This window comes from Chiloscyllium plagiosum, unplaced genomic scaffold (assembly GCF_037043375.1).
Source record: "Chiloscyllium plagiosum isolate Xiang-an unplaced genomic scaffold, Cpla_swu_hap1 HiC_scaffold_11, whole genome shotgun sequence".
NCBI classification, from domain to species: domain Eukaryota; kingdom Metazoa; phylum Chordata; class Chondrichthyes; order Orectolobiformes; family Hemiscylliidae; genus Chiloscyllium; species Chiloscyllium plagiosum.
The window spans coordinates 46,517,296-46,533,328 of NW_028270149.1; the positions used below are offsets into that span (position 1 = coordinate 46,517,296).

At 35.9% G+C, this 16,033-nt stretch overlaps 2 protein-coding genes across 16 annotated transcripts in view; one reads left to right on the plus strand and one right to left on the minus strand.

Moving 5' to 3' along the window:
• Positions 1-8,404, plus strand: part of dlg3 (discs, large homolog 3 (Drosophila)) — a 546,829-nt gene extending 538,425 nt beyond the window's left edge. For all 13 annotated transcript variants that reach the window (XM_043704756.2, XM_087992017.1, XM_087992016.1 and 10 more), the window contains 2 exons: positions 1,179-1,270; positions 3,217-8,404. In XM_043704756.2, coding sequence (XP_043560691.1) covers positions 1,179-1,270; positions 3,217-3,323 — 199 coding nt within the window. In that variant the 3' untranslated portion in view covers positions 3,324-8,404. The remainder of the gene's footprint in view (positions 1-1,178; positions 1,271-3,216) is intronic.
• Positions 8,405-10,781: 2,377 nt separating this feature from the next.
• Positions 10,782-16,033, minus strand: part of tex11 (testis expressed 11) — a 236,352-nt gene continuing 231,100 nt past the window's right edge. For all 3 annotated transcript variants that reach the window (XM_087992026.1, XM_087992025.1, XM_087992027.1), the window contains one exon: positions 10,782-13,285. In XM_087992026.1, the coding sequence (XP_087848152.1) occupies positions 13,214-13,285 (72 nt within the window). In that variant the 3' untranslated portion in view covers positions 10,782-13,213. The remainder of the gene's footprint in view (positions 13,286-16,033) is intronic.

Below are 16,033 nucleotides of genomic sequence, written 5' to 3' on the forward strand. Positions count from 1 at the left end.
ATTTAGAGTAGCCTTTATTGTCACATATACTTAAGTATGGAAGTGAAAGGTTTACAATGTCACCCCATATGGTACCATCTTAGGTACAAAGTACCTAGGTACAGGTCTTACACAAAAAATATAGTGAAGTGTTGTTCCTCTAGCTTATGTTGATCTTCATTGGAACACACTAGCAGGCTATAAGGTGGAAATGTTAGCAATGGGAGAAAGGTGGTTTATTTAAATGCTAAGCAACTGGAAGATTGGAATTATTCTTGCAGGCAGAGCAGAAGTATTCCACAAAGCGGTTATCCAGTTTACGTTTGGTCTCGCCACGGTAGAGTTTTGCTATATTTACTACAGCAAGCAGGCCTTGTGGATTGCTACCAGGAAGGAGGATATTAGTCGTAAATCTGCCTATAAATAAGTGAATATCACAGAGAGCAGAGAGAAAAAAGCTACTCAATTTTATGAGCTACCACAGCTAGATGCAGGGGGCAGTGGTGGCTTGTTGAAAAGATGCATCCTCCAACTTTCTCTTGAATCTGGGAGATTTGTTCTAGCGTGGCCACAGGTAAGTATCAACGGAACAGATTTCACTCCTAGTGGTAGATTTAAATAACTGAAAAAAACACTTTGCAAAGATGCAATCACAGTTAGTACTCAGCAGAATGGAGACTGCAGAAGTAACTTTTGGCTGCTTGCTGCAAGGACTGTAAATCTGAGGGGGTGGTATGTGATAAAAAGGAAAATGTCTGTTATATTTTGCAGTTTAAAGTACGCGTTGCTGACAAAAAAACAATTTTCACTCAATAGTGCTTTTAGTCTTATGTAAGTTTTAATACATGAAATTTTCATGTATCTTTTAATTGAAAGCTTTTTTAAAACATCATCGAGCTCCATGAAGCTAGTGTTCGCCTCCCACTGTAAAGAGGTACAACTGGCTGTCTTCTAAGTATTATTGATAAAGCCCAATTTTCTGCTTCAACATCACACCTCCAGCATTTGCCCGAACTGGCCTTTATTCATTAATCGCAGTGTGTATACCAAAAGCATAACCAAATTCCTCATAGTTCCTCTAACCATATAAATGGGCATGTGATCCATCCCACCACTAGAAGTCTTATTATTAAATAATTTGTTCAATTACTTGTAAAAGAAGCAAAAGGGGATACAATTATTTGATTTTTTTTTAATAGGGAGATGAATAAACGTCAAACTGAAGAACAAGCAACCAAAACTTTTGATAAAGCATTGAAGTTAGAGCAAGAATTTGGAGAGTATTTCACAGGTAGGTGCATTGCATGTAATCTGATACCTGCTGAGATCAGTGAAAGGCAAATTCCTGCATTTTGATGGGTTTAACTGAACTGAGACTTGCGAGTAATATTTGAATTTGTTAACTGAAATGGATTTGAAACACGAATAGAATAATTTAGCTAAATAGTGCTGGCATTTAGCATCTCACTGTTTCAGGGCCTTTCATCACTGTCCACAGCTGGTTCCCAGAGGAATTCATACTGTAAAGGGAAGAGCCCACTGGCCAATTGTAAAATTCACAGGAGAATATATTTATGTAAAAAATGACACACAAATTAAGCCTGTCTGGTTGTTGAAAATGCTGTAATTATAAGTATCAAAATAGAAGTACATTAGATACAAGGACAATTGCAGTATTTCTTTAAAACATGAAAGCATAATAGTAATAAAACAAATACACAGTTGATCAGTAAACAGTTTGGATTGTACCATCAACTATAATCCTTGGTTCAGTAAAAGGGTAGGGAGAGAGAAATGTATCAAGAAAATCTGAAAAACATGGGCATCGGATTTGAAATTAAATGGTGTGTTTTTTCAGGACAGAATTCTGTAAGATTGAAATGCAAGTGAATTTGGATGACCTGAATTATTTTGCCAGATCTTGTTCTTGAATTTACTAAACTTGAAGATTTCAATCCTAATTTCCATCGCTCCTGCTACCTAATTGAATTGTTGAGCTCAAGGGAGTGATGTCCAAATTGATACCATCTGCCAAGTCTTTAGGATGTATAACCTACATACCTGGCAACAACTGTCACAAAATTTATACACCACGTTACACATTTGTGTGACATCAGCCAGTTAGTGTTGGTTTGCATTGCAGTAGCATCTAACAGCTGGTTTTATCTGTTGCTCAAAATATTTAAGATATCTTACCTTTTCAAGGTAGTCAAGATCAAGAGTAACTGCTTTTGGGCTGTTCATGAGTTTGCACGATACATCGTGAGGAATGATTTAATCAGGGTCACCATTATCTTTGCCAGATGACTTTGATGCACCTTTTCTCAGCATCATGGTTACACAGTTAATAATGCTTTGAGCACTATTAACCAGTTTGCCACTAAGGCCAATCGTGCAGAGCATGAAACTGTAAGAATCCAACATGAATGCTGACCAATGAAGCTAGGTTTATAGTAGACAGTAATAGAAAACCCTCAGTCCAATTTCTCAACTAAGGTATCAAAACAGTATGACATTTCTGCTGTTCATAATGACCAATGTATTGACTGTACTCAAGCAGTTCAGATTTGCAATATTAGCAACACAAATATCTAACATTAAATGTGACTCTGTAATTTGACAATGTTTATCAAATAATCCTGAATGAGTCTGGAAGAAAACTGACAACCACTTTAGGATTGTCAGTCTGTATTGCAGCATAGTGCACTTGTGTGTACTGGAAATTTAATACAACGGGCCTTTTTCTTTGCTGGCAGAATAACTACACACTGTGTATGTTGTTTCAATTTTTAAAAGTACAGCTATTTGCTGGTTCAATTCTATCAATCAGAAACTACTTGTCAGCCAAGTAGCACAATCACTTCTTTGTGCACTGTATATGTTGGTTGTACTCTTAAATTTGTGGATACTTTATAATTAGTCTGTTCAACAATGTTAGTACATACCTCTGGTGGAGGGTGGACTTCAACCTGGGCCCTCTGGCTTAGAACTGGAGGAACTATCACTGCAAGCACCAAACCTTGTATTCTCGCAAATTTCCCCAAGAAGTCCAAGACTCAAAGCTTTGACAAAATGTGTCTTCTTTCAGCAATACTATAGAACAACTATTTAAAAGGTCAAATTTTCATTGCTGATTTGACTATCTAAATTTTAAAATAATGTTTTAAAAAATGTTTGCAAGTTTTCAACACTTGCTGTGCTTTACTTTTAATATAGTAATATTTTTCTTTTCTACAGCCATTGTACAGGGAGACTCATTAGAAGAGATCTACAACAAAATTAAACAGGTTATTGAAGAACAATCTGGTCCCTACATCTGGATTCCTTCATCTGAAAAACTCTAAACATGGCCCAATGTTTAGAGGGAAGATATTGTTGGGAGGTGAAAAGTCCTCCTTTTAAGATATGTTGCATATCGAGTTTTATCTTTCTCATTATGTTATGAATCCTCACCGTCGCTGTGGCTGTTTCCATTCTGCATGGTTTTTATGGAATTCCATCAAAGACATGGAAATGCACACCTGAATATTTTACAGAACATCTTCAGGAAACATGACCAGGATTGGTAACAAGTTTGTACATTTATATTACCTGAAGATCAGCTTGGAGAGTTTCATATCGACTAAGCAGTGGTTTTAAAGAACCTGTGTTCACAGGGGATTCTGTTGGTGCCATTCCTTAACAAAAAAGATCTATCTGAAATTTCCTAATACAGATAGGTTTGAAAGAAGAGAAAACCACTATTCTTCTGTGATCACACATAGCAGTGCTTTTAAAGACATACACAATTCCTCATTGCAAGAGGAGAATAAGAGAATGAAAATCGGAAAAGAATCTTAAATCATAATTATGGTACTGTAGATGAAAATATACAAAATTTTCAACATATTAAATTGCACATTGTTTTACACATGAAAACATGGTTGTCTGCATGGACATTTTACATTTTTTGCTGTTTTTTTTAAGAAAAGTGATTCCAATAAGAACTGAGCAGGTGAATGATAAAGAATGTATCAATTGCTCAGATTGATGCTGTTGATGTGACTTTGTATGAATGAAATGTTTGAAATGTATTTTTGTGTTTACCTAAACCCTGTGTCTCCCATTTAGTGAAATCGATCATTCTTTAACAACTGGATTTAATTTGAATTTGTAACGTCAAGTAACCTGCTTTACACCTCTCTACACTTTTATCATAAATCAAATCTATCTAACTTGTCGGTACACAATGCAAGTATTGGTTCCTTTCATGTATTGACATACAGTTGTTGTACAATAGTCCCCTTTAATTTAGGAACCAAGATACCTGCATTTTAAGTTTTCGAGGTGAAAGTAAAACAACTGAACAGAATGTGAAAGATGTAAGTTGTAACCATGAAAGTCTTTACCAACTGAGTGAGTTCTACCTACAAAGCATAAGGAGGCTGTAACAGTTTGACTTTTTTCAAAGGCAGTGTTCAATCCAAAAACAATGCTATCCAAATTCAACAGTGAGTACAAACTTTAGTAGTAGTATGATTTTTATTACTTTAAAAAGAGTTCTGGATCTTTTATGTGTGGGTTGGGTGGATGTGAGGAACAGGCAGGGGACCGAAATATGAGTTTACTTGCCACAGAACATACTATTGATGTTTGTGATGCAGGATGTAATTTTTGAAATATGTATAAACCACATGAATGTGGTTCATCTTTAGACATTCATGATTGTTGCTTTTGAATAATCATGAAAGGAGTTGATCGAGAGCTCTTAATTTACTACAGTTTCCCTTGCGAGGGATTAGTCTGTTCATCTTGGGGGGGTGGGGTGGGAAAGCTTGAATTACTTGCTCCTATCCTTCACTGACTCTTGTTCATAAATCTGATCAGTGATCACTGTTGCACTCCATAAGATATTAATGTTGCATGTAAAACCAGTTTTTACATATTTTTAGTGTAAATAGTCAAGCTCCAACTTTTATCAACAAACAAATTATCCAGTAGGATTCCCCACAAGGTGACTGTGTCAACACATAAGTGCAGTTATTCCTGGCCTCTTATTATGGACTACTGTATTATGTATAGCAGTTTATCTATTACACTGCAAAAATGTTATTTTCAAATGGTAGTTGGAAGAGTATAGCACAACAAAACAGAGAGACACATCGGACAATTACTGAATGGATTGAGAGTAAGACAGGAAACCTGTGCCATCTTTCTCTTTATTTAGTCCAACTCTCATATAGTGACAATGTGTGGTAAATTATTCATGTCAAGTTGTTAGCAGAAGGGGAGATCAAGTGCCTATGTTGTAATACTTAAGGCCATTCTACATTTGGATTCATTTCCCCTCTGTACTGTGGCACAGCACTGTGATCTTTTAAATGCTCCACTTTGTAGTTGGGTTTTGCTTCCTCCTAGATACATAAATTACAGGAATGGGCTTTATATTTCAGGCTGTGATTTTACAATTAAGAATATTTTTAAACTCTCAGGGTTTCCAATGGAGTACCTTTGATAATTAGCCCAAGCATGGTAAATAATTCCACTTCTAGGGTGGGGCTTGTGTGCCTGTTCTTAACTCGGCCAAGTCACTGTATATATAGTAATAGCAATGAGATCAGATTGGAATGCTGACTTCCATTTCATGAGTTGAAGGGTTCTTCTTGTTAAAATTTTGCAGATGGACTCTACATTTTCTTCACATTATTTTTGTAAATATTTTACTTTTTCCATCCCAGAAATTAGTCTTTTATAGATAATTCTTCCCAAAGTAAACTAACATTCAAGCAGACTAACATTTTGATCAATTTCCACGCAGTTACTCAAAATTTATACTTGTAGCCATAGTTATGTTTGCTGACTTCACAATAGCTCAACTTGATTATGTGAGCATTTCTGTCCATCAATGACCCATGAAATCTGGCAAGTAACATGCTGAGTTAAAAGTTTTGTAATTTGCACAGATTAAACAGAGTTTAATATTATATTTTCAAATTTGGAAATAGTCAGAAATGGTCCTCAACCTTTACTTGAAGGAAACATCAATTCCATCCCAATATTTAGTAAAAATTAAGCTTCATTTGTCATGCCTCTACATTTTTCTTTTTGCCCATGAATGATAGTTACCTGTTGGATTTCCAATGACACTAATTTTTGAAAGTATCTCATATTTTTATTGCTGAAACTAGTATTCATTTTGTTCTTATTTTTAAAAGGGCCATGGCTTAGGTTAATTTATCTTGCCCATTTGTTTAGAGTTTTTCTTGGCACATTTAAATGTAAAAGTTATATTTACTTGTTATTACATTTCAAACACATCATAATTTAACTGCATGTTACATGCCAAGGTTTGGAAGTTACACTATTGATTGGTTTTTGCACAAGATTTGATTGTCCAAGATTTATCTATAATTCCACAATTTCTCATTTGAGTGGCATTTGCTTCTCTTGCAACACTCCCATCCATAGCTGCAATATGCAGCCTAATCTATTGTATGATCATCAAGGCCTAGATTTTGCACTGCACTTAGTGTATGAAAATTCTTTCTCCCCCCTTTTTAACAAAAGTATTACTCTCTTTATATTAGAAGTAAAGCTGTGTAATGTCTAAGATAAAATGTGCTGTATACTGTATACCTGATGGCCTCCTCCACTTGATAAGGATTATTTTCTTGTACATGCACAGATATAAATGTATAAATTTTGAAAATCATAAACTTCAGCTACCAGACCAGGAATACATTTAAACATTTAGGGCCAGTAATAATTTATGTTTTAAAAAGTCAAATTAAATATTTAGAGCAGCAAGATTTAAACTAAACTGAACTTTGGAATAATGAGACGGTTGCCCTGTCTATTTCAATTTATTCTACTTTGATCATTGTTTACAGTACATAGTGACATTAGATTAAAAAGCAGTCTTTAAAGAGCAAATCTGTTTTTTTTTGTTGGAATTTCTAATCTTAAGTAATTTGATGGTGTTCTAAAGAATTATAGGGTAAAGAAAATGTATGACTTAAGTCATGAGACATTTTTATGTGAACCACACACTAAAGTATAAGCTGTGGAAGATTTATTTTAGGTTTGAAACAGCTGTAAATATTCAAATGACATTTAAAATGTTTTAACTTGGTTAAGCACTGTGCAAGATATTTTTTCTCATTTAAATTGAGGAAATATTAACATTTTATTATTATTAGACCAACAAATACATTGGGACCAGAGTATATTTGAAAAATCTCCATTTAAAAACTATTTTCATAGCCTATAGCTTTTAAATCAAAATAGATGGAGATTCATCTCATTTCTGTTATCAATACTCAATAATTCTAGCCAGCTAATAGTAAATATAAGTAATTCAAAGGGCTAAATTCTGCAGTCACAGCATCAACGAGCCGGATTTTCAATCACAAAGAGTCAAATCTTGAAAAAAGGTTGAATTCTTAGTAATCAAATGCTTAACAATAGATTGAATTGTGACCATTTTGAAATGTAGTCTATACAGAACATCCCCAGATGACATTTTTGCTCTGATGCCTTTAGGTTGTAAATATTGTGGAATAATGGGTCCAACAAGGCCTCACCTGAAGATAGTTTACAAGTGAGCATGAATTTATGTTATCCTGCTTTTGAGAATAACATGAAGTAAAACTCAGAGTTGTAGTTTTATTCATTCATTATGTGCAGACCAACAGAAATCACCAAGGGCCTGAAAGTACAATGTAGAAACAAAGTACTGATATTAGTAACACCTCTTAGTAACTGTGATACTTTACTTACCTTTGGTAAACAGTTGAAATGAAAATTCACTTAGCATTCAGGTGTAAACATATTAGCTTTTATTTTATTGGTAAATAAATAGGCAAATTAATAGTTGAATGGATTGGTATACTATACACATTAGGATGAGGCACTCCTATTCATCAGCAGTTCCAGGTTTGCTATGTTCAGATCAGAAATATGATAGATAACAAAATTAAAATTATACCTGTAAGTTGGTGTGGGATCACATTTCTGTTGTGTTAATTCTTGTGCCTAGCAGAGTCATGGCTGCCAAAAAAGTAGACTACACCCTGGGATATCAGTCCTTGGGCATAAACATTGTATATTCTGTTAAGAAACTGTAGCTGTAGTAGGGCATTTCCTGTGGTAGATTAGTTATCCTGATGCAGCCATTCTTTCCTGCAGCGACATGTAAATGGATTGATTATCTTTTCCTTTTAGAAGCTCCACATTTTGAAATCGGTCTTTTGTAACCCAGGAGGGATGGTAAGAGACATTCTGGTTACAGATGTTTGTTATTTCCCGGATTACGTAATGTGGAATATCTATAGGGTTCAAACGGTTGAAACATTGGCAAATCGAAGGAATAAAATAATTCCTGTTTATTTTAAAAAAAATCAGCTCTGGAAATAAAAATAAAATCAGTTTACTTTACTTAAATTGAGTTAAATTGTTGCTGTCTGTATTTTCAAAACTTCCCAAAACTAACTGAATCCAACATTTACTTACGGGTGGTTATTTAAAAATATAAAAGTAGTGTCCAACTCTTACCTCACCTAGTCAAAAGCCATTTTCCTGCTGAATAAAAACAAATCATCAACAGTAGGAATGGACAACTGATGATGCGACCCTCAACACATTGGCAAAGTCAATGCTGGCTTTAATTTTGCACTAACTGGCTAATCTGATTTAAGTTTTTTGGAACTGTTAAATTTTATAAAATGGCACCTTGGCATCTCATTGATAGATAAATACTAACTCCAAATAGAATCTTGGCTAATATCAGTATTTTGAGGTCATTGCAAATTAATGACAACATTAAAGACTGCAACCTCCAAATACAGGAGTACCTGCTTTCTTAAGTAGTAGAGTTAAGAGGAGAAAGAAATACATGCTAGTTAACCTGGCATCAGTCAGCAGCTTAGGAATCTATAACAAAGCACTTCAAAAAAGACAGATGTATTAGAACTTTTTTTTTTAAGTACACGTAATTAGAAGGGGAAATTAAGGACAAACTATAAAATATAGTATACTTGAATTTCCAAATGGTATTCAATAAGATGGAAGCTCATGGAGTCAGGTATGATATATTAGCATGAGTGAAGGGTTTGTTCACAAACTGGAAACAGACAGTTGGGATATGTGGGCATTTTTAATTAGCTTGTTCTAACAATGCTGGATGCAGCTTTCACTATTTAAAATTGTTATTAATGGCCTACACAAAAAGATTGATATGCCTAGGTTTGTTGACAATATAAAGCTAGCTGAAAACGTAAGTTGTGAGAACGTAGAGACTTCCAAGAAATATAGTCAGATTAAGCAAATGGACAAGGTGCCAGATGGAGAGGAAGTGTAAGTTATTCACTTCGATAGACTAGAAAAGCAAGTTTTCTTTTATATAGGTGCAAAACTTGTAAATGTTGACACTCAGAGGGACTTGGGTATAGTTGTACAGGAAACATAATGTTAGCATTTAAAGTACAATTCAGCAAGCAATTAAGAACACTTGTAAAGGGTTGTGATAAGGCTACACCTTGAGTATTTTGTGCATTTTTAGCATGCATTTTAAATACTTGCACTAGAGATGGTACAATGGAGCTTCACATTGGTTCCTGAAATGAAAGGATTGCCCTATGAATGACAAGCTCTGTAAACTGGATCTTCAGCAAATTTAGAAGAATGATAAATTATATAAATGAAGCACACAAGATTCTAAAGCGGCTTGTCAGAAACAGAGGTTCTAACACTTGGCTTGGGAATCTAGAACACAGGAGGCATTGTCTCAGCATTAGATGCCAATGGTTTAAGAGTGTGAGGGGTAAGTTTTTTCACTCAGAAGTATCGTGTAGTTTTCGCACTGTCCATTTCAGAAGGTTACAAATGCTCCATTATTGAACATGTTTAAGGCGAAAATAGACGAAGTTTATTAAATAGGATTCCTGCTTTACTTGTATAACAGTCTTTATTGAAAAATGCACATTGTGTGTGTGTGGACTGCACTGGGTTTGCACCCTCCATGGTTACACAGCCTGGTATTAAGCCATGTGATCTTGTATTTGAACAATCCTATGCTTGCAAGGTATCAGAGGGAGAATGCTGTCAGTTGTGTCAGGCATCTCTTATCTCAACAAAGTTAGCATCTTCAAGACTCTAGGAGAGTAGAAACATCAAGAAAATAAAAAGTACAATTCAGTAGATATTTAGTGCCATTTAATCACATTAATTTGTATCTGTGTTCTTTCTGAATTTCTATATTCCAATTATCAATAAAACAATGGATTTGCATTGAATATCAATATGCATTTATATAGAAGTTTTAGCATAATGAAAGTCTCAAAGCCCTCTCAAAAGTGTCATCAAAAACAATTTGGTAACAAACTATAGGAAATATTATGACAGGTAACCAGTTTTTCGAGAGGAGAAACAAGTAGAGAGGTTTATTAAGATAAGCCAGAGACCTGGCTTTTTAACCATTCCATTTATTACCAACTCTAGTGCTGCTATGTCCTCAGTGTTGCTGTTCAATTATAACTTGTCTATGAAAAACAGTTTGGGGTGTTTATTAAAGATAGTAGGATAAAAGATAGATACTCGGTTTATTGATAAATTTATCATGGCAGTGGGTGCTAAATTGTGACAATACAAATAAGTGATCATAATTCATAGCATTGTTAGAGAAAGTAATTATAAATAAAAGAAATGCACTATTATGTCAACATAAATTGCAAAATGCATCTCCTTTATTAACAGAATATAAAGGAAATATCTACTGCACAATGCATTTTGTATTAAAGCCCATAAATTATATGTTGTCAGGTTGAGTTCATTAAATTCTCAATCACTTATATACTATTTTAGTTTTTACAAACCAGTGACTGGAATGTCTCCTGCTCTATATGTCCTATATCTTATTTAAAATCTTGATAAAGATAAAACTTGCTAGCCTTGCTTCAATGAAGCTATCATTTTCTTTCACTGCCAGTTTTTCTTTATATACCTGTATAGTCACTTCTACTGTATTCCAGGTTTCCATTTTTTTAAGACTGGTGCTTAGAATCCCCATTTACAATTCACCCTCTAGGGTTACAGGCATGTCCTGACAATGATATACTGTCATTGAACCTACATTTATATATCTGCTGACCAAAATCCAGCACTAGATCAGAAATTGCTTCAAGGATTCCATTATCATCAGTTCTTGTTCAGCTGGTAACTTATGCTTCTGTTAGAAGATTGGAATATTTATATCCCAGTCCGAAGATTTAGCACAGAAATAAAAGCTGACAAACCAGTAAATATTGAGGCAGTACTGACTTTCAGAGGAACTTTTTTTTGGGTAAAGCATCAAATTTAGACTTTTGTTTTGCTCTCCAGGTGATATGAAAGGTCCTATGGTCCCAAGTTGAGGAGCGGGGGTGGGGTTTACTCCCTTGATTTGGGTCATTATTTAGCCCTCAACTCAATCTCACACCACAAACCTGCTCATTATCACATTTTTGTGTCTGCTGTGTGTAAACTGGTTGCCACCTTTCCAACATTATAATACTTTATTGGGATGTTGTGTACCTAGCAACACAGCTACATAACCACAACTTTATCCATATTTGAGATCCATATTTGTGGGCGGCACGGTGGCACTGCTGCCTCACAACGCCAGAGACCCGGGTTCAATTCCCGCCTCAGGTGACTGACTGTGTGGAGTTTGTACGTTCTCCCCGTGTCTGCGTGGGTTTCCTCCGGGTGCTCCGGTTTCCTCCCACAGTCTGAAAGATGTGTAGGTCAGGTGAATTGGCCATTTTAAATTGCCCGTAGTGTTTGGTAAGGGGTATGGGTGGGTTGCACTTCGGCGGGGCGGTGTGGACTTGTTGGGCCGAAGGGCCTGTTTCCACACTGTAAGTAATCTAATCTAATCTTATTTTCTCAAAAGGATTAGAGATAATTGTATTGTCGTTTTATGAAATAATTGGGATTAATTTACTAAGATAAAAGCACACTTTCAATTATAGAACGGTAAACAATATATATAATTATTCAGATTGATACTTCATCCCCATTCAGAAAAATGTTTGATCTTTATGTGAGCTCTGGGAGTGGTACTTAAGAAGTGCCAGTAAAGAGGCAGAAAAGTGCACGAGTGACCCAGAATACTGGCCTGAAGTGTATGATACATTGTACCTTTGAGTTGATATGAATAATATAAAAATTGGTATATACTATATGCAAACAAATTGGCTCTGCCTAACAGTAATTCACCAGGTAGACTGCAATGGTTCAAGAAGTCAGCTCACCAAGACTTCTTTCAAACAGTTACAGATGGGCAACTAATCTCTGGTCTTGCAAGCAATGCTGGTTAAGCAAAAAAGGAGGTGCTTAACATATTGATTTCAATTCAAAACATATTAAGTGAAACCAACAAAGATGATAACATAGCTTCTCATGGCAGTTGGAATCTCAAAAACCATAATGAAACAGTTACTGTAACCCGATTATAGTCTCCTTGACAACTAGAATACATGAGACAGTGTAATCTGATTCTGCCACTATGGAGACAGTGAATATGGGAGCTTCAACTGATCCCATATGGGTTGCTTACCTGAAAATGTCGAGATGTAATTATTACAATTTCACAAAGGTCAATAAGTATTCTGAATTGTCCTTCAAATTTAAGGGTTAGGACATCTTTAGGATGCCTGGTCTGTAATGTCACTTTTACAGAGACATATAAGCAATTTGTAACAATGATCAGTCATTCAACAGAAAGGTTGGTTTTATTTTAAACATGTCCGTTTACATAAAGTCACCTATAAAACACTGCACACAGTGACAGTCTGGCAACAAAGCATTTACAATGCAAATGAAATCAGTCTGACGGTCAAGTTTTACCTCCTAATAAATCTTTTATTCCATAACATTTTCTAAACACGTCTACAAATGAGAGAACTGTTACAAATTTTACATTCACAATCCAAAATATGACAAGCTATCCCCAGAATACCATCTCGAGTTTTTTTCTGCAGATATCCTATCGACATTTGCACCACTTCTGACAAATTTCATATGAACCACATATTAGTCAACATCTCTGGCATTCTTTCAACTGAACTTACCATAGTTAGGAACATCTATGAAATCAATGTAAATATGGTCAACAAAAAAACCTTAAAAGAACAAACAAAATTAATAATTTAGATACAAGTTAACTATTAAGAATTCATATCCTCACATTCCTGAAAGGAAATGCTTTACTATTCTGTTATTCTTCAACAGGGAGTACCTTCTTTTCTCTGTCCATTCTATCCAAAATTTCTGCGTAGAGACCTATCATCTGTAAAACACAATTCAATTAACATCTTCATTATATCCTATACACCAAGTGCAAAAAAAGTTTTACAGCATTTTTACTTAAATACTATGGCATCATGCTGAAAGCTGGAAAAAATGTGAAGTTCTGTAAACATTCAGACTAAAACAAGCATGTATCAATAAAAACAAGATGGATAGGTCAGGTGTTCAAGCTTCCTCCCCACCTAATTATCCAAAATCCCAAATTATTGTAAATACTAGAAAGCCATTACTCAGAACTGTGTCATAAGATCGCATACCTTGAGAAATAGTCATGTAATAAACCCAACTCAAAGTAACACCCATTTATTAATCTACAAAGCATAAAATGCCCAAACATTAGTAATTATTTTAATAGGATTAGAAAACACTATTTTGGAATGAACCGGAGTATCAAATGCTAAAATGTAATAAGTAGTCAACATCAATAAAACTTTGTCCTATTAAAATAGGGAAGCAAGTAAATGGTTCTTTGTGTCATGAGGAGTGAAAAGGTAGATCGTATGGGGAATATCACAAGAGTTTTGAATTCATCACTGTTGAAATGGGCTCAAATCTTCCAGTTTCCAGATAACCAACAACTGATAAATGGTGGAAGTTGCATGGCAGGAGCCTGATCTCTGGATGCACGCAGAAATTGCTTCAGAAGCTGAAACCCAAATGGGCAATTTCTCTGTAGCATGAGACCCATGGAAATTTATTCAGTTCTGAGCTACAGTAGAGATTTGGGACAGATTTGTGTTTTTCATCATTTATAAAAATGATTTGGATGAGATACAGTAAGTTTGCAGCTGACACCAATATTGGTGATGTAGTAGACAATGTAGAAGGTTATCTCGAGTATGTTTGGACCTTGATCAGATGGTCCTAGGAGTGGCAGATTAGATAAAGGTGAGATGCTGCATTTTGGTATGGCAAATCATGGCAGGACTTAGACAGTCAACAGTAGGGCCCTGGAGAATCTTGCTGAGCAAAGAGACCTTGGGATGCAGGTGCCTAGTTCTTTGAAAGTGGAGTGACAGGGAGACGGGGTGGTGAAGAAGCTGTTTGGCATGCTTGCCTTCATTGGTCAGTGCACTGACAATAGGAGTTGGGAAGTCATGGTGTGGCTTTACAGGATATTGGTGTAGCCAATTTTAGAATACTATGTTCAATTCTGGTCTCCCTGTGATAGGAAAGATGTTGTTAATCATTTTTGAACCCTTTTAAGTTTAACAAGGATGTTGCCAGGATTGGAGGATTTCAGCTATAGGGAGAGGCTGAAACTATTTTCCCTGGAGCGTCAGAGGCTGAAGGGTGACCCTATATACAGGTTTATAAAATCGCGATGGGCGTGGATAGAGGGAATAACCAAGGTCTTTTTCTCAGGGTAGGAGTGTCCAAAACTAGACAGCATAGGCTTAAGGTCAGAGGAGACAGATTTAAAAGGAACCTGAGGGGCAACATTTTCACATGGAGGGTGATGCATGTATGGAACGAGCTGTCAGAGGAAGTGGTGGAGGCAGGTACAGTTGCGACATTTAAAGGCATCATAACAGGAAGATTTAGAGGGATATGGGCCAAATGCTTGGATATGGGACCAGATTAGTTTAAGATATCTGGTCAGCATGATCAGTTGGACCAAAGGGTCTGTTTCCATGCTGTTTAACTCTATGATTGTAGAAATGACACTGACACTTTCCCAGAAAATGTTAGAAAAATTAAAACTACATGTAATACCTATGTATTTCCTCAATCACCTCCTATCAATCTAACCCAATTAGTTCCTGTCTGTCCCCCCAACTCGACTCGAATACTACCTAAGACCAGACTATACCCACCAAGCACCTGATTAGTCACCCAACCCAATTCCGTTACATGGCTGACCATCTTACAGCACCCTTCAACTAACCTCCCGACTTGACGAACCAAAGCCCTGAGCACCCAGCTACCCCCATCTGAACTAATAATCCCCATCCATCCAACCCAATTATTTTCAAACAACTCCCATAATCCAACCATCATCCCCAACTTGGTCTAGATTTGACAACTCTTGTGACCCAACCGAATGTGACAACCTTTTATCAGACCTAGGAAGTTCTGATTATCTTGCTCAACTGAACTCGACTGCTCCCACATCCAAACCTGACTAACCCATAACACCGACCTACACTCAAAAGATTTGCTTTTTATGATACTTGAATGTTTTCATGATATGGGGGCGTATTCTCTTTACACTGACGATTTATGTAGTTTGCACTGTCTGCTTTTATGTAGTTCCCTGGTAGGGATGATGCATTACTTCCACAATACGATCAGGGGGTCCCAGGAGAAATGTGTGGCAGAATCAACTGGAACAACATTCATGTGCACAGCACTGTTGCTGCTCAGAGGATTTAACACATAATTTGTAACTCGCTTTTGGGATTACTATTTTTAAGTTACTTGAGGAATACACCAAAAAGCCCAAAGCAATTTAGAGACTTGAATTTGGCAGGTCTTTTGATGGCAAGCTTTCAGTTGCTATTTTAGATTATGCAATCCTTAAAGGAACAAATAAACACAATGAACCTCCTTTATTTTTCATCCTTTTCAGAAAATGCTTTGTTATTTAATGGATAAAATGAGTGGCACATTCTGATCATTGTTCAGCCAATGCTGGTACCAACTGCCTGAGGAATAAATCAGAGGCCTATTCATTTATTGCACAGACCTTTAGCTCCTGTACAGGCTGAAGCAAGATAAATATTAA